The sequence below is a fragment of the Neomonachus schauinslandi genome, chromosome 1, assembly GCF_002201575.2.
Source record: "Neomonachus schauinslandi chromosome 1, ASM220157v2, whole genome shotgun sequence".
NCBI lineage: Eukaryota > Metazoa > Chordata > Mammalia > Carnivora > Phocidae > Neomonachus > Neomonachus schauinslandi.
This window is the reverse complement of record NC_058403.1, coordinates 71148061-71173534: the sequence shown is the minus strand read 5'-3', so window position 1 is coordinate 71173534 and position 25474 is coordinate 71148061. Positions and strand designations below refer to the sequence as shown.

General features: G+C 52.1%; 1 protein-coding gene across 1 annotated transcript in view; it reads right to left on the bottom strand.

Annotated features, from left to right (window-relative positions):
• The window catches only part of XXYLT1 (xyloside xylosyltransferase 1), a 162705-nt gene extending 138722 nt beyond the window's left edge, over positions 1-23983 (bottom strand). The window contains exon 1 of the mRNA XM_021692526.1: positions 23483-23983. Coding sequence (XP_021548201.1) covers positions 23483-23983 — 501 coding nt within the window. The remainder of the gene's footprint in view (positions 1-23482) is intronic.
• Positions 23984-25474: the final 1491 nt, after the last annotated feature.

Here is a 25474-nt window from a genome sequence, read left to right as displayed (position 1 = left end):
TGCATCTGGACTCAAGCCACCACCAGCACCAGTGTCCACCAGTGGGTGCACAAACTCGACCCCCAGTGCTGTGGGTACCCTGTTTCAGTCCCTCCCTAATGTGACTTTCATCACTTCTGCACGATGTCCTAGATGTAATTTAATCTTGCCAGGCAGAAGCACAAACAGCTAAAGAGGAAAAAGGAAGCCTGCCCATCTAATTCCCAAAGAATTTCTAACATCCATGCTCATGACCCACTTTACTAACAGCTCAAAAGCTAAAGGCATCCTCACTATAAGGTGTCCAGTTGCTACAGTACATCTTGTCTGGTTCCCTCCCCACTCTCTTCTCCACCTCACACTTACTGCACTACCAGAAGTTTCCAGATAACCACATCTGCAGTTAACGTTCTGGGACTCCTACAAGATTCCCATTTTGGCAGATTCCATTTCTCCCACACCTTGATCTGGCCAGGGTAGGGAAGACAGGTAAGACATACAGGCCTAGCAGCTATGAAAAAGGCCCGCTGCTCGGGGGGTGACCGAGAGCCGAACCACGTCAATCAGCAAACTGCAGCCTCGCTGTCAGGAGGGGAGTCGGGATCTGAGCTCTCCAGCTCCGGAGCGCAGAGGCTGTCGCTGGGGAGTCCTACAAAAATGCAGACTCCTGGGTCCTCGCCCCAGACATCATGAGCCAGTTTGCGGGCAGGCTCAGGAATCTTCGTTCAGAAACCAGCCATAAATGAGTCTACTGCAGGTGGTCCTCAGACCCTCAGAGAAGTGCTCCCCTGGACTCGGTGCCAGTCAGACGGCCTCAGGGTGCTGGTTGGGCTCAGCTCCGGCAATCACACTGCAGGAAGGCTGTGGGCAAATTCCCACGGCATGTCCAAATGAGAAGACCAAGGTGGCAAAAGGTCCAGAACCCTTCCCCTGAGGAGCAGCTGGAGGGTCTGTGGGTTGTGGGTACGTGCCCTGGTGGGGATGTGCCAGATCATTCTCTCCAGTTCCTCCATCTCTCCCCACGCATGTTTTCACCACATTTTATTTTCTTGCCTGTAATGGAGAGAGGATAAATAGCAAAGGAATACCCCTACCCTCTTTCAAACCTTGATTCTCTGTTGACTAGGAGCCCCTAACAGAGGAATCGAGCAGGGACCCCAAGTTAGAACAGGCCACCATGACGGCAGGAGAGACGAACCCAGACTGAGGAACTGGACACGGTGCGCTGTGTGCCCAGTGTGGCTACACCAACGTTTCTTAGCCCTCACCCCATGTTGCGCTCCCCACCTCCAGCAGGTAAAGAGATGAAGACCTGACGAGCACAGCAACATAAAGAGGCTGTGTACATGACAAGGGCAGACTTGTCATGTTGTCACCTACAAGACACTTGTTGGCGTGTCTTGTAGGTGCTCTGCTCTGTAGACCTTCAAACACCCAGGCCCTCCCAGGGAATTTCCAGGATGACCCCGAGGAACTACGGCAAACCATCGGGACAGAGCCACATCCTCGGAAGGCAAAGAAGGATCTGAGAAAAGACGAAAACATGGAGAAGAGTGGAGAGAGACAGAGGAAGTGGCCCAGATGCTCCTCCGAGGCTGACTATGAATGAACCATAAGGCGACTCCAAAAGAAAAATGGGGGTGGGGGTGGAAAGGTCAGTGCTTTCTTCTGGACTCTGGAAGTGTTCATGACCAGCGAACAGCGACATCGGACTGTGGCTGCATGGCCTTCCAGACTGTGGCTACATGGCCTTCCAGATCTCCTTGCCACAGCTGAGGGGTGCATTAAACAGTTTCACCAGGCCACTCACCCACCACCTGCTGCTCTGGTCTCCGGGTCCCAGATCCCTCCTCTCAACCCTGAGCAGTCACTCTTAAAAACAAATGCCTCAGTCACTCCCCACCTTTTCCAGCACTCACTAAAGAACACATTTAGTGAGCTCTTTAAAACAATCCTTACATAGCAGTTACAATCATTTCCTAATTCGCCTCTTTTACAAATGATGAGGTTTGGTTTTTTACATGTAATGCCAAACTTCCTGATAGTCCAAGCCAATTTTCCACAATATAATGTTTTCCACCTCAAAAGATAAGAGAAGGCATGAGACAGAAGGAAAGCAGTGGAAGGATGGAAGAGCTATTAGGTCAGAGAGAGAACGACAGCAGCAGGACTGTCCTGGGAAACCTCAGGAGGAGCTGTCTGGTCTCTCTACTCACCCGGAAGTCCACTGACTGTAGATCTGGTAGGTCTTCTTGACCAGGTTCCCTGATCTGTTAAAATCCCCCATGACCTATGACCTCCCAAAGAACACTGCAGTTTCACCAGGAGTGACACCCAAACGGATGCACTAGCGGGTTCCAGCTTCAACCTGGCAGGCAGAAGTGGCCCCAGCTGGGGGGCCTGCCCCACACTCCCTACCCCCTCAACCCCTCCCCACGAGGTCCCCACTCCCCTGCTGGCCCTCTGGGACTGGGACACAGCTAGAGCCCAAGCAGGGATCCAGGGTACCCTCCGAGCTCAGACCAGTCAGACTCCAGGACGGCCTCCACCATTTGCTGGCTCTCCTAAGTTCCATGACACCCCTTGTCCAGTGCTCCCCACACCCACGGCGGGGAGGGGAGGGGAGGGCAGAGTACAAAAGACAATTCTAAGAGGCACACAAACCAAGCACTTTAATACTTATGGACTGATTTTGATATGTAAAATACGAGAAAATTAGCAAAAACACTTTAGAACTATGATTGCACAGACAGTACCTAAGAAGAGGCTAAGGAAAAAGATTTAAAGAAGAGTTGGTTTAAAATACACATTAAGTAGGTAATGCTGCAGGCAGTTATGGGATTTGGGCAAAAACCATGAAGGAAACATTCAAATGACCTGACTCGGGAGACACTGTTCGTGTCCATAACCTCTTTTTGGGGGTGAGATGATGTGTTTAAAATGCCAAGCACAACACCGACAGCCAGGAGGTGTCTGTGGCGTGAGGGCCGGCCTCCCCCGAGGTCAGCCCCGGCGGGCGGCAGGACCGGATCTCCAGCAAGCCCTCCCGGAACCTCAAGCCACGAGTCCTCCTGGCACGTCAGGACACCACACCGCTTTACCCCACCAGCCAGGCGCGGGCATCTGCGCATCATGGCACCACAGGGAAATGAGACGTGTGGTGGGCAGCCACGTGGACAAACATGAGCTCATCCAACCCTTGCCATGACTGTGCCCTTCATAAAGGGGACGTCGCCTGTCCAAGGTGACCCGCTGGTTGGCTGAGGCCCAGATCTGGGCCCAGGCCTTTCTGATTCTAGAATGCAAGCAACCTGCCAGTCACTAGGGACTGCCCTCGCCCCACCTTTCTTCCTCTTTTATTCCCTCACCAAGGGCAGAGCCCCACTGCCTGGGGGTTGACATGTTTCCAGCCCTCTGGAGGCCACAAGTCTAGGTGTGAATGAAGTCTGGTGTAGAAAGCCTCGTCATGCTCCTAACCCAATAAGCACCCTTCTCCTGCAGGGTCCTGAATCCCGCTCTCCTCCCCAGCCCACAGCTTCCTCTCTCCCCTTGGCCAGGACGCTAGCCTCCTAAACAGGCCTTCCCTTCATTCTGTCCTCCACACAGCGGCCAGAGTGGCCCTTCTCCACTCAAAACCCAGCCGCAGCCCCTCCTATCACCAGCCAAAGCCAGAGTCCTCATGGGCACCGGGGCTGTGCCTGGGTCTGCGGTCCTCCTGCAGGGCCTCCCCCGCCACTCCCCCACTGCCACATGCAAGGCCTTGCTGCTCCCCGCACACGCCAGGCGACCTCCCACCCTGACCGGCTCTCTTCCCCGTGGTTGCACGGCCAACTCCACTCCTCAGGCCTCTGCTCAAAAGCCACCTCCTTAGTGACAGGGCCCCTGCCTCCCAACTAGCAATCATGACTGCCCCACACTCCCGAGGCCTCTTACCCTGCTAACATACTGTGTAACCTACTCATCTCCCAGGACGCTGCACAACTTCCTCATTTGCTTGTCATGGAACAACAAAGAGATGAAATGAAACCTAGCCTTTTTGAGCCCCTACCTCGCGGTGTCCCAGGCAGCAAAACAAACAAATGTTATTAGCTCATTTAATCCTCTTCCTGCCAGAACATAAGCTCCAAAAAGGCAGGATACTTCACCTGTTCTGCCCCTTTTGTTCATTGATACACCCAGCACGTATCAATGTCCTGGGGTACTGCTGAAACCTATTAGACACACAGGTAAGTATGGCTCAGTCTACATGGACCTTAAACATGCTCATTGCAAAGAAAGCAGTGCTCCTTTGTTCTGGCTTTCCTAAGTGTCCCCCAAGGACTAGCCGCAGCCTTTGGCTTCCCCTCTGTTGGCATTACTCTGCTTTGGCCCCTGGGATCTGAGGATCTTCCCTCAAACTGTGAAAACACAGACCACTTCACTGAGGAGATGGATTCATAGCACAGGGAAGAAACTGGTCATCAGGGAGCACCAGGCCACTGTCACCCTGCAAGGCAGCCCCCCAATCCCCACTCAGACCCAAGAGCTGCCCAAGGCTCAGGCCTAGCAGCCCATGGCTAGGAACATGGATTTTGCTAATTGTACAAGTGGATGGGCGATACATGTGGAGCTAAGAGCTCACACGAGTCACTGATCCAACCCTCTCATTTCAGACAGGGGAAACTGAGGCCCAGTGAGGGGGAAGGGGCTCTCCCCAGGTTACACAGCAAATCACTGCCCCGAAGCCAGGCCTTGTGCCTTCTCAGACAGCTCTGCAACAGTGGAGGTGAGACTCAGGGAAAGGCCAGTCCACCTCTAGCTGGAGGCACCCTCCTCTCTGCTCTCAGTTACAGATACCCTGAAATGCTGGGGAAGACTGGTCCAAGTCTCCACATGACCAGAAAGCTTGGGGTGGCACAAAGGAACACTCAAGTTTGCCCTGAAAGTTTCCCTCCTATCCTATTCCCCAAGTGGCCCTCAGGTTTCCACCTCCTGATGCAAAGGCAAAAGGACCCACCCCAAGAAAAGGGAGCCTGCACACCAAGTGCTCGCCCAGAGAGTGGGCGGCAGGAGCACCGCACTGGACAAGAGCTCACAATGCCTCAGAAAGACGCACAGACTCCTGGGCCAGGAAATGCCTATCCAGGTGTGCGCTCTGGAGGAACCCAAGCACATATGTGTACCCAGACACATACCTGATGCTCACTGCAGCAATGTTTGGGTGACAAAAACGGAACAACCCAGCCACCTCTATTAGGAAAATGGACAAACAGGTGTACGCATAATGAAATCCTACACAGTAGTTAAAATGAGCAAATAAGACCCACATATATCATCTTGGATACATCCCAAAACCATAGGCTGAATGAAAAAAAGAAGTATCAAAAGAATATATATTTAATGAGAGTATTTTTATGACTGTTTAAAGGGCACATGGGTGGCTCAGTGGGTTAAGTGTCTGACTCTTGGTTTCAGCTCAGGGTCGTGGGATTAAGCCCCACGTCAGGCTCCATGCTCAGTACAGAGTCTGCTTGAGATTCTCTCTCTCCCTCTCCCTCTGCCCCTCCCCCTGCTCATGCACATATGCTCTGTCTCTCTCTCTGAAATAAATAAAATCTTTACTATAACTGATTAAAATATAGAAAGCAATAAAAAATACACATATACAGGGCATCTGGGTGGCTCAGTCGTTAAGTGTCTGCCTTCGGCTCAGGTCATGATCCCAGGGTCCTGGGATCGAGTCCCACATCGGGCTCCCTGCTCAGTGGGAAGCCTGCTTCTCCCTCTCCCACTCCCCCTGCTTGTGTTCCTGCTCTCGCTATCTCTCTCTCTGTCAAATAAATAAATAAAATCTTTTAAAAAAAAATACACATATACATTTTTGTGGGCACATATATATGTGATAAAAGTACAAAAACACAAATTCCACAAAGCTAACCCCCTTCTTGTGTGTGATAATGAACACCTCAGGAGGGGTAGGATGGGGAAGAAGTAGGAGTGGGCTTGAAGCTAGATCTATAATATCTTGTTTCTTTAAAAAAAGAATCTGGGGCGCCTGGGTGGCTCAGTTGGTTAAGCGACTGCCTTCAGCTCAGGTCATGATCCTGGAGTCCTGGGATCGAGTCCCGCATCGGGCTCCCTGCTCAGCAGGGAGTCTGCTTCTCCCTCTGACCCTCCCCCCTCTCATGTGCTCTCTCTCATTCTCTCTCTCTCAAATAAATAAATAAAATCTTTAAATAAATAAATAAATAAATAAAGAAAGAAAGAATCTGAAGCAAGTACAGCAAAATGTTAGCACCTATCTAACCTATATAATAATAGCATAATCTATTACATTTTCTCTGGATTTTTCTATATTTTGGTGTGTCCTAACTTAAATTTTTAACATATAAAAAATAAAATACTGGGGCACCTGGGTGGCTCAGTTGGTTAAGCTTCTGCCTTCAGCTTAGGTCACGATTCCGGGGTCCTGGGATCAAACCTGCATCGGGCTCTCTGCTCAGCGGGGAGTCTGCTTCTCCCTCTGCCTCCCCTGCTTGTGCTCTCTCTCAAATAAATCAATCCCTTAAAAAATAAATAAAATAAAATACTAAAAAAATAAAATAGAATACTAAGAAGAGACAAAGTTGGGTTGTACAATGTAAATTAGCTATAAAACTCTGTGTAATAGAAAGCCAAGAGAGTGGGCACTGAGGAGTGTTACTGCTGGGTCCTGATTTTCAGATATAATTTATGGGCATAGGACCACTTCCAACTGTGACATGTTCCTTATGAAGAGTCAAGGAAGAGCTCAGGGAACGATTCAAAAGAAGGAAAACACACACACACAGATGTTCTCTGTGGCTTATTTTGAGTGTGAAAAATCAGAAACTCCCAGGACAGTTTACAAAAGAAAAATGACAATAACTGACAATACAACCGTACAAACAATAAGCACAAGACAAGACGGAAAGATGGGGAAATGTCCTCAAGCTGCAACCCCACATATGGGTCTCGCAGGAAGCACACAACCAAATGCCCTGGCTGCACCCAAAGTATGCCTGTGGTGGGCAAGACTCAAAGGCAACATGCAAGAGTACCGATGGCTCCTTGGGATTGGACGCACAGTTTTACACTCTCCCAGAAGCAGGTGTGGGTGGGCTCTCCGGGGCTCCATTGCCTGTTCCCCCCACCGCCCAGGGACTAGGCGGATTCCTCGGAATGGGATGCTTTCATGGGGCAGTGAGAATCCCCTTCCATATTTCCAGGCTAGAACAAACCCCTCAAAGATTTCCAGAAATCCATTCCAGATGCTGCACATGTCACAGAAAAGGGCTCAGGGGTCAGCAGCTCCAGAAACCAAGAGGTTAAGTGCAGGGTCCTATTTCATCTCCCAGAGCTAGCTGCTTGAGACAGAGCTTTTGCTTTAAGTAAAGAGAAATGCTCTCATTTTGCGTTTGTTCTCACAGTCTAGCAGCCCTCTGAGCAAGCCGGATTAGTATATAACTTCCGTTGCGCACGTTTCTGATCAAAGCAAAAGCTGCTCCGTGAGTCTGAAGAACAGACAAGTAAGTGGAATCAACCTCCATAAACATCTTACGTCCTCTGCAAATACTGCTCACTAACGTCAATTAACTCTTTAGCTGTTTGCTCTGCACTGATGAAGGGAGTCACTAGCTAAGTTGAGTTTTAAACTGGAACACTTAGAAATGATGCTCTCAGCCAAGTCCCAGTGGTGCCTGCCATCAGCTCACACCATGCTGACTCCATGGGAGACTGCGGGGTGACCAGTGGACCCTGAGGACCCTGAGGCTGGGCACTGTGTGGCTGTGCTCCCAGAGGGCAGCCACCTGCCCCAGCCATCGGCCGGACCCCAAGTGGGCAATCAGGCACCCGAGATTCTGGCTATGACTCAGACGTCAGCAGTGGCTGACTGAGGCTTGCCAGTTCGCCAGTGCCCTGTCCCCAAGGACCCAGGACCAAAGGTTACTCTGAACTTATCTGGGTTAAACTCTACTACTCCGACCACAGGTTAAATTTACCTTAGAGCAGGTAGTCAGCAGCCAAAATAATGACCAGAGGGCACAGGCCCACTTCCCTACAGGGTATTTCCAAGTCACTGCCTCCTTCTCAGGAGCCATTCTCCTGAGCTGAAAGCTTGTTCCTTTACCACTGGGAGGAAAAGGGGACCATAGAGCCTAACCCCACTGTGCTCAGTCACCATCTCACTCTTACCTGGCATGTACACAGGATATAATAAAGTGTGGGGGCCAGGGGATCTCTGTGCCAAACTTGCCCTTTTATAAGACAAACCTGAGCATCCATACAGCCAACCTGAGCGTAGCTACCTGTAGCAGGATCTGACCTGTGACGTTGGATGAGCAGGTCCAGACCAGCAGGGCAGGCCCATGAGATGGTATTCTAGGAGTGGACCTGGGCAGGATCTGGCTGCTGGAGGGCAGGACACATACCTGGACAGCATTCATGAGGAATAGGGCAGCCATGCCCACGGTCCAGAGCAAACATCTAGTATGTGCCGGGCACAAATAGGACTGTTAGGAACATTAATTCATTTAATTTCATTCCCACAACAGTGTTTTGAGGCAGGTGATATTACTGTGCCCCTTCCGCAGATAAGGAAGGAGTTCGGATAAGGCAAACAACTACCTACTGCCTCCTCAAGGGATGAGGCAGAGTTGCATCCTGACCCAGACCCATCCATAGTCAGTACCATACTCACTCAAGAAACACATGCCCACCCCTACACTAGGCTTCACCAGGAGGGAGATGAGACATAGACTGTATCCTTGAGCCCCGCACCCTGCTTGGCAGCTTCACCAGCACTGCAGACAGAGCTGGAGATCACAGAGGCTTCAGAAAACCAATAAAGGCACTAGGCCTTCAGAGAGAGGGGGCTCTCCAGTTAGGGTGCTTGAGCTGCCCCTTCAAGGTAAGCTGGGCGGCAAAGCAGCAGAAAATGAAGTATCCTGAGCACCTACTGTGTGTGTGTGTGTTGTGGAGCTCGGCTCACATAATGGAGAGCCCTGACTCCCTGAGATCCTTTTAATAGACACCACTGGACTGCGGTTGATGGAGTGCAGACCCAGGCAGGGGACAGCAGTGGGATTCCTTCTACCACCACCGGGGCGCTGGGGCCTGCACCGGAGGAGGCCGGCTCCCCTCCACTGTGAAGCAGCTGCTCAGTGGGTGTGATGCAAAGCCATTCAGGGTAAACAAAACGAAGGCGTGTGCAGGGCAGTCACAGGTGGGTGAGGCTAAGAACAAAACCAGAGGACAAACAAGCATCCAGAGACCAGCACAATCCAGAACTGGCTTCGGAAACACACAAAAGGGAAAGCAGGCAGGGAGACAGCAGGGCAGGAGACATGGCTCCCAGACCCTTTGTCCACTGCCCAGCTGAGTGGCCTTAGGCAAGTAGCTTGGCCTCTCTGGGCCCCAGTTTCCTCACCGGTAAGATGAAGGGACAGGACTACACAACCTTCCCAGTTCTCTCCGGGGCTGACGTCCTCTGACTTGCTGCCAAACCAGGAAGGCGGACTTCCAAACAGCACGGTCCTCAGAGACCCACACACTAACAGAGGCTCCCAGCTGGTTCCACGGAGCAGAACCTGGAGGAGTGAGACCTGCCCCATGCAGGCTCTGAGGTTCCCCCGCTCTTCATAAGCCACCTAGCAGGTCCTTGACCTGCTGACAAGGGAAAGAGGATATGCGTGTAAGGCCCCAGCGCACAGCAAGCACGGGGGCCACCATGCTCTCTGGGATCCCAGAGCTCCCAGAGCCCTCTCCCCATGTGGAGAGACTACAATGACCCAGACCTCACAGGCATGAGGGCAGAGTGCTTAGGAGTCAGAAAGACTGCTCAGCCACTTTGTGGCCAGATGACTCTGAGCAAGCTACTAACCCTGCTCTGGGCTCAGGATCCTCATCTGTGAAACCTCTTCCCGGGAGAGATTACGCCCTGCCTCACAGGGCTGATCACTCTGAGGATTAAATCAGAGAGCGAGGATAGAATGTAGCATGGTGCCTGTCACTTACGTGGTGGCAACGGCTGCTATCACCAATGACAAGGTCAATGGTAAACGTCTGAGAGAGCTTGCGTGACTCCATACTCCAAGCCAGGGGCAGAGGTCGCAGTTGAATCAATATCTCCCAGAGAGGCAGGGGCAAGTCAGCAAGGAGGACCTGGCCAGAGCCATTCCAGGAACAACCCCAGAAAGAGGTGAACCATGGCTTCAAGAACCCCCCCCCCCCCCCCCCCCCCCCGCCAATCTCCTATCCTGCCATTCAGTAAAGGTCTAGAAAGGACTTGTCCTCTACACTTTCCTAGCACCCAGTAAGAGAGTCGTGGAATATTTATTCAGGGCTGAAATGTCCCTACCCATCTTACAGGTGAGAAACTGAGGCTCAAGACACTGAAAGGCCTTGTCAGTGGAAGCCAGGATCAGAGAGAGCCCCAGAACCCAGGAACATGATACCTGGGCAAGACTCTGCCCACCATACCTCAGCTCAAGTTGAGTGCCAGCCCTAGGCACTGCCTACCAGCTGGGGGCTCTGGGCAGATCAAGTGGCCACAGCAGCCCTATCTGTATAAGACAGAAACACAGGCCAAGCCCCTTCCACCTCCCCTAGATCAACATCAGTAGCTTTTCTTAGTAATACAAGGGGGAGAGCTCTGAAACCCAAAAGGATTCTCCAAAACACACCTGAATCTTCCCAGCTGGCCTCAGGTAGGATGACTTCCTGTCTGGAGAACCTACATTAAAAGGCACAAGAAAGTCTTCTTTAAATCGAGAGGCCTCCATCGGGGGCCAAGGACTCCACATGTCGGCCAGCCACATCCTACATGCGTCAGAGCATGCTCCCGGCATGTCGGAGAGGAACACAGAGGGCCGGCAGCCCGCTCACTTCCCCAAGGCCCCAGGAGACAGCCTCATGGCGGGCATGTATAGTGCACGGCCCGCGTGCACTCAAAACACCTCCTCCGGTTCAAGATACTTGTGCCGAGTCTTACTCTACCGAGGGCGCTGGGCTACACTACGTCCTGGAGACACAGAGTGAAGGATGACGCAGCGCAGCCCTCCAGGAGCTGGCAGAGGGGCCAACAGCAGCACAGCGGGAGCTCAGAGGAGAAGGGCTAACCCGGAGATGGGCAGGGGACGGTCAGGGATGGCATCCTCCAGACCCTGATCTTGAAGAGTAAAAAATGACGCCGATAAAGAAGGGAGGGACGGGTGGTCCAGGAGAGGAAGTGACGGAGCAAAGTCCCGGGGGCATGAATGGCTGGGGGTGCGCCCGAAGTCCAGGCAGCGCAGTAAGGCAGAGTGCTGACACCACCCGGCCAGCGCGGGCTCCGAGGCTCCCTCCGACTCTTCTGGAGTCCTGACTGCCCAGGCTACGTCTGACTGCTGCCATCCCACCAGAGAGCCATGCACTCACTCAGCCAGATGGTGCCCTCTCCTTCTGGCCACGACTCTCCTGCCACGTACAGGAGACAAGGCCGGTCTGTTGCCCCAGCTGCCTCAGTTCCCCCCTCTGTAAGATTGGGAAGGTAAATTGTAAATTGTAAATCCTACCGATTTACAATGCATGCACCTCCCCAAAGCTCCCTGAGTGCCACAGACAGACCCGCCATCCTCACAAAGCCGGGCTCAGGCACACCTGGAATCCCCTGCCCTGGGTCTTCCTGCCCCCACCCCCCCAACAGCAGGTGGCCTGGGATACCCTGAGCAAAGCTTGCACTACGTCTCATCTTGTACAGGTTTTTCAAACAATGACTAATCCACTCGTCCATCTGCCAAAGCCTATGAAGCCCCTCAGACTCCCACACTGACCAGGATTCAAGGAACCTGACCATGCGGGGCAGGTTTCACAGAACCTGCATCCAGGACGGCCATGATGATCTGGCAACAGCAAGGCCCCTCACAGCACTCAGTGATGTATGAGCCATAAGGGGTGAGGCCCAAGACCCTGCGAAGAGGGATGGGTGGGAACAAGGGATATGAGCAAGCTCTGGGGATATGTGGGTCTCCCCAGTAGCCTGGCTTTTAAAAATCATTTACGGTTTATACTTCACAGAATTCTCAAAAACTTTATGAACAATTACTGTGTGCAATCATACCGAGAAAACAGATCAAACACCATTAAGAAGAGATAAACAAACCTGAAAAATAAACAAGTTTGAACGGGAATCTTCTAGAAATTTCTAGAATTGGAACTTCTAGAAAGGAGCCTTCAGAGAGAAGACTCCATTCCCCAAAGACACAGCAGGATCATCCATGTTGCCTACATGAAGACTATAGAGCACAGACTCCAGCTTCACCACCCTAATGGGAAACAACAGCACCCACTCCAAAACAAAGGCCAAATCAAGTGGCATTTGCTGAGCCTCTGCCCAAAACCAGATATGTGCTCAGCACGCTGGGGAAGGTAGAGATGAAGACTGGGGCCTCATCCTGCTAGCAGAAAAGAGAAAGCGTGGGCACAATTGAATACCAAATGAGGCCAGTACCCAGAGCTTTCAGAGGGGGTACACAGTGCATTGTTAAGAGGGGTTAGGGAGTTGGAGGGGAGGGTCAGAGGAGAGAACATTATAGTTTGGGGAACCGAGGAAGACTCAAAAGAACATGAGGACATCCTGTGCTACAGTCTAAATGTTTATCTCCACCCCCAACACCCCCCAAATTCAGATGCTGAAATCCTAATGCCCAGTGTGAGGGTATTTAGAGGTGAGGCCTACAGGAGGTGAATAGGTCACGAGGATGGAGCCCTCATGAGTGGGATTAGTGCTCTTACAAAAGAGACACCAGGTGAGGGCACAGCAGGAAGTTGGCAGTCCACAACCCAGAAAAGGGCCTTTGTTGGCACCCTGGTCTTGGACTTCCAGCCTCCACAGCTGTGGGAAATCAGTATCTATTGTTCACAAGCCACCCCGTCTGTGGCAGTTTGTTACAGCAGCCCCAACAGACGAAGGCATCATGAAATAAACCTGGGCAGAGCGCAGTTTTGCAAGCTAGCTGCACTGCCAGCCAATTGAATCAGTAAGCGCTGTGCTATCTCAAATGATGAGGAAAGAGTCCCTCCTCCCAACACACGTACCCAGGTACCATTAGGAGAAGCCACCATTTATTAGCCAGTCACCTGCCACAGGTCAGGCCCCAAGCTGCCTCATTTTATCTCCTAGCCACCTGTGAGGTCACGGGTGAGGGGAAGGAGGCCAGGGGATTATCTCCAGGGTCGCGCCGCTCCCAAATGCCCCAGACGGCATCTGCACCAGGGGCTCGGGCTCCAAGCCCGGTGCTTCCGCCCTGCCGGCCGGTACAGACGCCACTAGCGATAGAAGCAGTGGTGAGCTCCAGTGAGGACAGGGAGGGGGCCAGAGGGGACAGTGTGTCCCGGCCGGCCCTCCCAGAGCAGGGCAACAGAGACCAGCCTCCAGGACACTTGGTCCCACCAGTGGGAGGATCACTTCCTTGGAGCTGCTCAACAGGAATCACCCCGATTAATAAAACAAATGGCTTTAATTTAAAGCACATTAAGTTAACAGCAGGCTCTGTGCCCTTGACAGGGCCTGGCTCCGCTGCTCAGAACAGGCACCTACAACAGGGGTGGGGGCACAGCGTTGCCAACAGTTAAAAAGCCCTGCTCCACGCAGTCCAGCAACACAGCCACACTGACGGGCCGCCAGGAGGGGGGCACTGCACCCCTACCCACCAAGCCTGCCTCTCGGAGACACGGGCCACTCCCCCGACTTTCCACCTCGCAGCGGGAGACCTACGACTCTGTCCCTACAGGAGCTCCTGGCGGGGGACAGGGGCCGCTCTGCCTTCACGCAGCTCTAACCACGTTTCCCCCCTTTTTAAGCGGCAGGCCGCCTCCCTTCTCCCGGAGGGCCCAGCACGTGCTGGGTGTGATGCGGCTTCCCGGTGGATGCACCCTGGGAAGCTGGGGGGCTGTGGGCAGGGCCCGACTGGGGGTCCCTTGGCGGGAACAAGGGCAGGCCAGAGGCTCGGGATACGGGATGAGAAGACACCCCCTCTCCACCATCCACGGGTCCCTCGGACTTTGCGGCCAGGAAGCACTGATGACTTCTCCATCTGGATGCAACCGTCCAGCTTCTGTTTCATCCACCTTTTCAAAGGGCCTCATCAAAGCCGGTTTACACCCGGCAAAGGAAGGAAATGACCGCCCACAATCGCCACGCAGACTCCCTTTCATTTCAATCTTCCTCTCTAAAACCCGGGGGTGGGGGGGGGGCGGGGAACGCTCGTGGAGAAAGAACAAAAACAGCTCGGCTTGCGCCCCAGGCTTCGGTGGTGGGAAAGCGGCGCGGGCGGGCTCTGGCGCCCGGCTCCAGCTGAGCAAACGCGGAGCGGCGGCGCCCTCCAGTGGCCGCGCGGAGCGCCGCACACGGCTCTTTGGCCCCGGGAGGGGACCCCGCACGGGAGCAGGAGAGCAGCTCTCCCCTCACTGGGTCTCAGGGACAAGGCGGTGACAGGCTGGAGAGGCTGGTGGCCCAGTGTGGGCTGCACTCCTAAGCTACTCCACCTGCGGACCTCCTGGCCTGGAGACCGGCGCACTGATTCCAGTCCCGGGGCGCCCTCCAGCGCAAACCCCCAAGCAGTGGACACACCACATGCATTCCCTCCAGTACTGACCCCAGGTCCCATTCTGGCACAAGGCTGCTGGAAAGCCAGCCCCCAACAACCAGCAGGGCTTCAGCCTTCCCTGCCCAGCCAGAAAGATCCGTGGGGACACAGGGCAATGAGGCCCAGTTGGGATGGGTGAACACAGGCCCAAACATAGGCCCTGCAGGGGGGTTAGGGTGAGCTGGCTCTCAATTCACTCTCCCAAAAGGGAGTACAGACTGCTGATAACACTGACGCCCAAACCGGAGAGCCTGGGTTGATTCTAACCCCAGCTCTGTGTGACACTAAGTAAGTCATCGCCCCCTCCACCCAGGTCTGTCAGCTCACTGGGAGGACGCTGCACCCATAGGTTCAGAATTTCCTTCCAGCTCCAAAGCTTGGTGACTCTGCAGTGTTCTGGGAAGGCGAGGGAGACGGACGCTGCCCTTGCAGCGAGCACAGTCTTTGTTCAGACTGATGTAATTAATTATTTGGGGCCACTGGGCAGGAGGATGATACAGATTGCGAGGTGGGCTACAGGCCAGCCCTCACTGGCTCCCACTCTCGTGGGTGTCGCCTCCTCCCTAAAGCATGATACAGCCCAGCCCCATGACTTAGTCTGGGAGCTCAAGTAAGTCTCCTGATCTGTCAGCCTTGGGGGCTCCTTCACCTGTCACAGTGATGCTCAAATGAGATGTTTGTAAAAGCCCTTTTATAAACTCTAAAGTGCTGAAATGTTACTATTATTCTCCTAATCAAGTCTTCATATAAGTAACATCACCTCATTGATTTTAGAAATAACATTACTATATACATCCGAAATTTCTAAACTATATTCTTCAGAATACAAGCGTTTCCAGAGATGCTATATAACATCTTTCTGGGTGGGGCGGGGAGTGTCAAGGTACCTGGGTTTTCTTGTAAAATGCATTTTGGTAAACACATAAGAAAAATATCAAATACATGTGTACAGTTGTCCTTATCAATATGTAATCATCTTGCCATTAGTCATTGGGGAAATGCAAATCAAAATCACAATGAGATGCTACTTCATACCCATGAGAACAGCTATGATCAAAAAGACAACAGCAAGTGCTAGTGGGGATGTGGAGACTCTGGAACCCTCATACGCTGCTGGTGGGAATGCACAATGGTGCAGCCGCTTTGGAAAACAGTCTAGCATTTCCTCCAAGGTTCACATATGGCCTAGCCATTCCATGCCTGGGTATATACCCAAGAGATGTGAACACATATATCCACACAGAAACTCATAAACAAATGTTCACAGCAGAATTATTCACAATAGCCAACAAGTGTAAACCACCCAAATGTCCATCAAATAATGAATGGATAAATGTGGCAGGTCCATACAATGGAATATCATGCGACCATTAAAAAGGATGAAGTACTATCCATGCCAAGCAAAGGAAGCCAGATACAAAAGGTCACATACTGAATGAGTCCATTTTTATGAAATGTTCAGAACAGGCAAATTTATGGAGATAGAAAGCAGTTTGTGGTTGCCAGGGCTGGGGAAAGAGGGGAATGGGGAGTGACTGCTAATGTGTATGGGATTTCTTTTGGGGGTGATGAAAATGTTTTGGAATTAGTGGTCATGGCCGAACAATCTTGTGAATATTAAAAACCACTGAACTGTTTATTTTAAAGGGGTGCATTTTATGGCATGTAAATTCTAGTTCAGTTTTTTTAATTGCAAAAAAGAAAAATGTGATTATCTGTCTTTTGAAAAATGATCAATGGGAACAGAAAACAGAAAATTGTGAGGAATTCCTGATGTCCAGCTTGAACATCTGCGCCCTGAGGCCCTCACAGCATTTACCAACCACCCATATATCAGTGTGAGTCAGCTCTAAGATGGTCCCCGACCTATGTTATGGGCTTTGCCTTATAACACATTATCTGTGGTATTATCTATGGAATTATCCAGAGTGTATCGTATGGGATACAGTAATAACCATATAAAGTTATTCCCTACAGATCAATGACTGAAGTTTTTCCTGAGAAACACAGATCAGCACACAAACTACTACAGTTGTTTCATGAACGTACTATAATTTAAAAGAGCTCCACTGGCGAATGGGTTTGGTAACGCAGCAAGGTTCTCTAAATTCTGTAGTAAGAAATGTCAGCCTATCTTTCCGAGAGCCTCTCACTGCAGGAGGCATTTCTCAGACCCCCTCTTCTCCAGACTGTCATAACCTATTTGAGTCTCGTTCATATGCAAGGTACCTGCTGCTCTGACGGGCTGGGAGAAGCTGCCTTTCAGTGTCGCCCACTTGCCATGAGCATCATCGTGTGACAGCCTGCGTGGCGGTCTTTACGCTTCTGCCAAGCCCCAACTATGAGCTGAGGTTCTCATCTTTTCCAAGCCACTCAGTGTTGCTCCTGCCGAAGCTCTGGCAATGTCCCGATGTGCCCAGAGCTTCCACCTCAGTCCTCAGCACATGCTCCCCCTGGAATCCAACAACTGCCTTACGTGTGGAAAGCACGCGGCTTCCTTCTCCTTCCTAACCTGTCATCTGGGGACTGAGCAACCCAGCCTCATGCTCTGAGGAAGATGGGATTCGACAGAAGAGGGGCAGATCACTGAGAACTCCGATAGGATTTCCTGGGTTTAGCTAAAACAGCCATCAGTCAGTCAACTGTGAATATTGATGGAGAGCCTCGAATGTGCCAGGAACTGTGCTAAGAATAGGATGGTGGTGGGGGAAAGAGGGAGCACCTCTGTTTCCACTGTTCCGTGCCTTCTACATGGGGGGCTCGCCACTAGACTGGCACTCCTGGCCTCTTGCTCCCCACTACACACACTAAAACCTCCCTTAAGGTAGGAGGAGAAACTGAGCTGATGGGTGAGTTTGGAAGGCACGCCTGCCCTGGCCCCCTCCTCTACTTCTACTTCACCCTTCATCCTCTCCTCTCCCTTGCCCCTTCTTTCTCCCCTCCTCCCCTCTCCCCTCCCCTCTTCTGGAATTACCTGTGGAGAGCCTGCCCACCCCTGCAGGGAGGCCAGGGCTGTCTGTCCCTCCAGAAGTCTGTCTGATTCTTGTGTTTCAGGTTAGCAGGCTGCCTGTCCCCAGTCTCTCTATCATTTCCAACTTAGGCCAGAAATAGGAATGGCATTTACGGGGTTCCTGCCGACCTCAGCAGATGAAGAAGGGAAGTGATGTCCTGCCCTCATGGAGATTATGTTCTAGTAGGGAGAGGAAGACTGCAAATAAATAAAAGGATGGTTATTTTCTCAAACATGCAGAGCACACTCCCACCTGCAGCCTTCCCAAACACAGCTCTAGCTAGAGCTCTCTCTCTTCTAGATGTCCAAAACTCCATACTCTCACTTCCCTCCGTCCCTGCTCAAATGTCACCTCATCAGTGGGGCCTTCCCTGACAACCTCGACCCGCCAACTGCCCCTCCCTGGACACATACACTTCTTATGTCCTTACCCTGCTTTGCCTGCTCTAAACTTCTCACAATCTGACTTGCTCTACCTGTACTTGTTTATCTGTTTAAAGTCTCCCTCATCCCCCACAACCCTAGACTGTAAGCTCCACGAGAGCAGAAACTTGGTTCCATTCCCGCTATTCAAAGGCACAGAGTAAGCGCTCGTCTATTGAACGAATGAAGGAACGAACAAATGAATATGTGCTACAAACAAGCTGATGGGAGAGAGGATGAGGGCCCAGGTGGGGGCTGCTTTAGAAAAGGGGTTCAGGGAAGGCCTTTCGGAGTGGCTACCATCTGAGTGATCACACAACGAGAGCATGAGAAACACCACAAAGAAGCAGTACAAAGAAGCCAGGCCTCTGCAGGGGGTCCTGGCCACCCCAAATAGGAGGGAGGAGAGAACCACAGGTCATGTCAGCTGAGCGATGCCAGGTGTTCCGGGGCCTGCTCACTGTGTTGATTTCCCCAGAAGTCAGCGCGGTGGGGCCATGCTGTGAACCTGGATCCATGAGTGACTCGGCAGCACTGGGCTGAGCGTGCTACAGAATGGTGGCATCAAATCCTTGCTGCTACGCGGGAGGTGGGGGGTGTCTGATCCTCATTTACAGACGAGGCTTCGGAGGCCCTGAGCGGCAAGGTGGAGGACCCGCGGTTACCCAGCTAGTAACTGGCCAACCGCATTTGAAACTCAGAGCTGTCTCACTCCCTCAGGCCATCTCATGCCCAACCCACCCACCGCATTTTTGCAGCAAGACAGGATGAACATGAGTGTGACGCTCAGCAGTGTGGGTCTCTGGATGGCAGGGGCTGTGCCGGACACATGTCTGTGTCCCCTGTAGCTGTGAATCCAGGGCCCCACATACAGCAGGTGCTTGGTCAGGCCCAGGATGGGCTCCTAAGGGGTGGGGCAGGGATGGCTGGTCGTCTACCCCAAAACCTGCTCTCCTCTCCTTTCTGATTAACAGAACTCCTACTTTTAGCAGAGGACTCTTTTTTTTGATTCTTCCTCCATCCTGCTACAACACAGACATGATGGCTAAAGCTGTACCAGCCAGCCTGGCCCACAAGGACAAGGGTCACTCCCTAGGGAGAGTGGCATGGGCAGCTGCAAGGAGCCTAGCACCCTCATGACTTCGGGAAGCCCCCATGGCACCAGGAATGCCTACCTCTGGACTTCCATTTGGATGAGAAATAAAGCTTAATCTTGCATAAGCCACCACAATTTCGGGTTTCCATGGCATATTCTATCAAACCTGATAGAGCAAGGAAGGCTGGTGAAAAAGATAAGTCTCGATGTACGTTTAGAAGTGTAGGATTCCTCTTGACAAACAGAATGAGGCAACAGATGGCTCAGAAGCAGAGCAAGCAAAACCCCATGAGAAGGGACAGCTTGGGATGACAAGTGAGCCGGAGTCAGGAGGTCCTGAGTGGAAGTGGTATCGTAAAAGCAGCACTTGTGCAAGATGGACGTAGCAGCCTTTCCCAGGCCAGCAGAACCAGGAGCGCCTGGAGGACAGAGAGCAGTGTAGCCAAATGTTTCCTGACTCCCCACTGTGTGCCAGGCACCATGCTCCCAGCGAAGGCTGCACAGACAGGATGGCTGAACTGGGTCTGGAGGGTCAGCAGGAGAGCCCCTGGCGCTCCTGTGTCCCCTCAGGGCAGTGAACTCCCCCACCTGCCTCTGCAGCTCCATACAAATTCAGATTCCCAGGTCCCACAGGCGGGGGCGGGGCCCAGGACTCTGAACATTTAATAAATGTACCCGCGGGATTCTGATGCAGTCAGACCCTGGACCTATTTATACAGGCTAGCAGCCCCTAACCTGATGCCTGGAACACAGCAGGTCTGGATGCTTATTATTTGGATGCTTATATACGTGAAGAAATAATAGACTTCTGTACTGTTAGGAGACAAACCAGTAGATTTCAAAAGATTTTCAATAATAATGAAAACAAGATTTTTCTGGTGCAGTGAATGGTTTTTTAGCTAATATTTAATTAGTCAAAATATAATCTGAGGTCACTAATAATGTTCTGTGATCTACTTCTGCAACCCGTTCAGCTAAAAGGTATTTCAGTTTCACTTGAAAATGGCCTTAGAAGAGACGTCTGGGTGTGAGCACAGTTCCCACGCCAGCTCGCTGGAGCTCTGCTCTGCAGCTTACAGACGTGGCAGAGCCCAAGGGGCCACACTGACGGAGGAGGCTGTCTCCAGACAGGTGGCTGGGCGAGGAGCTGCCTTCCTCGCCCCCAAGCTGTCCTCACACACTTCAAGGCAACTCTTCTCCTGGGAGTCAACTGTCCTCATTACCTGACCTTACAAGACAGAAGTGCTCCTTAAAGAAGAAACATGGTATATGATGATTTCACTCAGATATGGAATTTAAGAAACAAAACAGATGAACATAAGAGAAGGGAAAGAACAGTAAAATAAGATAAAAATGGAGGGGGAGGCAAATCATGGGAGACTCAACTATAGAGAACAAACTGAGGGTTGCTGGAGACAACGTGGGTGGGGCATGGGGTAATTGGGGAATGGGCAACACTGGGTGTCATGTAAGTAGTGAATCCCTAAATTCTACTCCTGAAACCAATACTACACTATATGTTAACTAACTTGAATTTAAATAAAATCTCAGAAGAAAAACAAAGAAGAAACAGGGTAGAAAGGGAAAAACACTGACCTAGGACATGGGTCTAGTCCTAGCCAGGTCAGTAACTCGCAAGTGGCCTCGGGCAAGTCTCTTCACCTATTGTGCTATATGCTCTTGAAGGTCCCTTCCAGCCCTGATGCAACCAGGGTGAGAATTTCTACAGTTTCCTTCTTCCTAATTAATACTGAAAGATTAATTGTTCGTATAAAATGCACTCCCATATGGAAGGCATGATGTTCAGTGCTGGGGATACAACATTTAAGAGAAGTCAGGGTCCATGCCCTTTGTCTTCCTTGTCTTGAAAGGTAGACAAATACTTCATTCAATAATTATATAATTACAACAGTGATAAATGTTACTTGGTGCTATGGGAGTGTGTAATGGGCGCTCAGGAAAGGTTTGCCAAGGAAACAACATTGACACTGAGACCTGAGAGCAGAGCTAAGGATGGGGGTCGGGGTAAGGAGCCACTCGAGGCAGAGGGAGAAGCATGTGTGAAGTGATGCCAGAAAAAGCATTCCTTTCAGGAATATTCCAAACCTGAGGGAGAATCAAATGACCAATAAAATGAAGCCAACCTTTGAGTACCATATATTTAAAGAAAAAAAGAGCACCTTTTATCAAAAACAGAGAACAGACTCAAAATCTGACCTCGAAACTAACAGGAACGATTTTATGCCGAAACTGATAAACTCTTCTCCGACCACAGCCGTCCAGCTACCAAGCCCCCAGACCCTCATTGGCCACGCCTCAGCACAGGTACTGTCAATTCCCTCAGGTCGTCCACAGCTGCTTCCAGGCCTTGGTGACCTCTGGCTGTCCGAACCGAGCACGGCAGAGGGAGGGAGCATGAAACACAGACACCGCGATGGGGACCTGGCCCTGAGGCCAAGATTGCTGGTGCTGACTATGTGCCGGGCATCATGCACGGGCACGGGAGATAAGACCCAATATGTTCCTAGCACCAGGGGACACCAAGGAGGAGGAGGGAGAGGAAGACGTGCCTTTCAGATGGGATTTCCCTGGAAGGCTCCAAAGAGGGGATGGAATCTACAGATGGCCGAGACCTGGAGATGGAGAGAGAAAGAGTATCCTGACAGCAGCTAGAAAGCCCCGAGTGCACAAGAAGTTGTGGCTGGAGCTTGAGAGAAAGGGATGGGTAGAGATCTGGCCCGAGTTGCTACCTCTGACTCCATGAAGTGAGAAAATGACAATGGTGGTCTTCAGGGTAGAGACCCAGTCAAATCCCAGCTCTGCCCAGAATGGCCCTTTGATCAAGGGCCCTTGGTTTTCTCCCTTGGACCAGTACAGTTTCTCAAGCATTAGAGTCCTAGGGATCACCCAGGACAGGCTGCCAGGTCTCATCTTGAGATTCCAGTTAGGTAAACTGGGATGGGCCCCAGGCTGAAAAACCCCAGGTCAGACAGTGGGTCAAGGACCTGGATTCTTGGCCTCCTACAGCATGAAGTCCAGGCCCTGGGGCTCTTCCCTGACTATGGTGGGTGCTCCGGACAGGCTCACTTGTTCTGGGCAGGAGACATATCTTGTGTGCTATGGGGAGAAGCGGGAATGGAAAGCGGTGGAAGGCTGGGCATAGACTGTCCCCAAGTCTAGGGACATTCCAGGGAAGGTGAAAGCTAAGTAAAGAGTGGCCAAGGCCCCAGGAGGGAAGGAAGGACATCCTAGGCAGAGAGTACATCTTGTGTAAAGGCACATTCAGCACAATCAAGATCTAAGGTGCACATAGGAGGACGAGAAGCAAGGCTGGAGAAGAGGGCCAGGCCCACAACACAGACAGACCTCCTCGAAGTTGGGACTTGAGCTGTCACAGACCCCTGAACCCTGCAGGATCTTGGCAGCAGCTCCCCTTGTCACTTCCTGGGCGCAAACACATGGGACATTACTCCTTTCTCACTACCCCTTCCCCCACCATCAGTCTCCATCCTTTAAGACCACCTACTAATCCTATCAAAAAATCAGACCTTGGATCCCCTCTGTGCAACTATTAGGTCAAAATGAGGCTAGCAACTTGACTGAAGCAATTAACACTAAGCCAGGAAACTAACCTCTGACAAGCAGAGCCAGGAGATCATGGGAGATGATGGAGAGAGATGGGATTTGAGCTGCCACGGAGGCAGGTTGGTCCAGCCTGGGACAAGGTGTCTAGCTCTGCTGTGCTCTCCCCAGATCTTATCTGTACCTCTTAGAGCTTTCCCTTCCTCCCTCGGAGGAACCGGTGGCTTCCCTAAATGGGTTCATGACCCTTGAGAGTGGGGAAGAAGTCGCAGAAAGGGGATGGATGAGGTGGTTCACACTGTCTGGGTTTGGGCTTAGCCAGTTCTGACTTAAATATGAGAAATGTCACCGCACCTTCGATTCACGCGACCTCACTAAGACCCTGTCCAGCAGACCCTGCATAGAACGACTACTGCCCTCAAAAGGTCTGTTCCAACCTCAAAAGTCAAAGACTGGGGAGAATAAAAAGCGCGGACTGCGAAGGCAGTGCTGGATCCTGCAAGGCCAGCAGAGAGGGGGCGAGCCAATTCTCGGGGGAGAGGGGTAGGCAAACGGGTCAGGGTAGTCAGTTGACACCCGGCAGCACTCCTGCACTCAGCGGTGTCCAGTGTCCAGCACTCCTGGACACGCCCCCCGGACGCTGCCTCCAGCATAGGGCGAACGCAGGTTTCGGGCAAAGCTGGGGCAATGTTGGAGGGGGGAGGCGGGGAGCGACAAACGTATGGGGTGGGCCATCCGCCGGGAGCCCCCAGCCGCAGCCCCGCTCACCTTGCACTTGAAGCCGGCGGCTGGCGGCAAAAGCTCTCGCAGCAGGGCCTTGGCCACCTCGCGGCTGGCCTCCTCGCTCACGAAGTGCAGGTTAAGCACCTCGTGCGCCTCGAACTTAGCGAGGCGCAGCAGGGAGCTGAGCGCGACGCGGGCCTTGGCCTGCAGCGCGGCGTTGTGTTCCGCCTTGGTGAACATCATCAGCAGGTGATAGTCCACCGGCCCGGGCCCGCCGCCCTCCAGGCTCTTGGCCTTGGCGCCCGGGGCCGGCGCCACGGAGCCCCGCGCCACCTCCGGCACGGGCGGCGAGGGCACGGCGGGGACTCCGGCGCGGGCCTCCTTCAGCCTCTTGGTGGCGCTGGAGAAGGTCTCCCGGCCCGAGCCGAGGTAGTAGAAAGCACAGACGGCCAGCGCCGCGGCCAGCAGCAGAGCGCAGTAGTGGGAGCGCACAGCGCCCAGGCGCGCCATGGCCCGAGCGCATGAGGACCCGCCTCGCCGACCCATGCACCACGGACCCGCAGACAGAGCAGCCGGGGAACTGCAGCGGAGACCAGCACCCTGGCAGCCACTTAGTAGCCCAGGCGGCGGGCAGCGGCCATGGCGGGGGCGGGGCCGCGCTGCCCGGAGCCAATCCGCGGGCGCTGATGCGCGGAGAGGCGGGGCCAGGGCTGCCCGGCAGCCGCTGGGTCCTAGATTTAGAGGAATTCGAGACGGTAAGGAGCTAGCTGCGGGCGAGGACTCAGACTTCGAGAAAGCCAGCGGGACTGTAAGGTCTGTTAAAACTGGCCGTCCTAAATGCCCAGCCCCAGACGTTAGAAATCGAAGCTGAGCCTTGAAAGGTATAGAGGCGCCCCAACGCAGGATCTTCGGTTAGCAAAAACACTAAACTGGACGCACAAAACGGGAAAAGTTTTCTCTCTATACCTTTCTCCCCCAAATGTTTGGAGGCTTGAAGTCCTCTCCCCGCCGACTCCCTTCACACCTGGGAGACTAGCTGAGGCTAGGGAATTTAAACTAACAAGCTCCTTCCTCATTCACGGTAAATGAGGAATGCCACCTAAGGTGGAAATGGCCTGCCCAGCGCACGGGCACTTGAGGCCATGTAAAGGATGTGGCCAGCAGGGGGACCCCACTGCCCACGACTTTGGGATAGTTTCCAGAGCCCCAGGGGAGTAACGGCCGGAGACTCTTGTTTCTTTTTTTAACAGACTAACACTTTAAAAGAGCCTTAAGATGTACCAAGTCGTTTTTCAATTTTAACTGAGGCACACTGAGGTAACTTGCCCAAGGTCACACAGTTGCGGTTTTGACCTTAGACAGCTGGACACTTGACAACTACATAAAAACTCATTAACTTCAGTCTAAGGACTGATGATAATACTATAGCTTTTAAACATGTACAAATGATCTGCATGCTTGAAGGACACGGAGGTGAAAATGCACGGGCAAATGCACATACGAATTATCACTCAGCAGTGTATTGTGCCATGTGACTGGTACCCAGAACCACAATTCATCTCATTTTTAACTCTTTTCAATTGGACTAACAGTTTTCTGAAAAAAACATTGGTCCTCTGAAGTGGACTGAGCAACAAGATCAACACATACTAATTACCTTGGGGTGGGGGGTGAGGATAACCCAATAGCTCAATTAACTCACTCGAGTGATAGGCTCTTACTTTAATTCACTTAATCCTTACAACCCTAAGTAGAGTTATTATCTGCACTTTACAATTGAGGAAACAGATTTAGAGCAGTATATTGCCCAAACCTAGTTGGCTAGTAATAGAGCGAGATCTCAACCCAAGTCTTCCTGCTTCCAACGCCCAAGCTTTTAGCCAAGATTCACACTGAAAGGAGTATTTTGAGCCCTGAGTTGTGTGTATTTAACCACAACCTTCAGCAGACACTGGTTACAAGAACAAGCTCTCCAAGTTAATCTAGCACTACAAATTATTAGACTTCAGACAGTTTCCTTAATCTGAGCTGCAATTA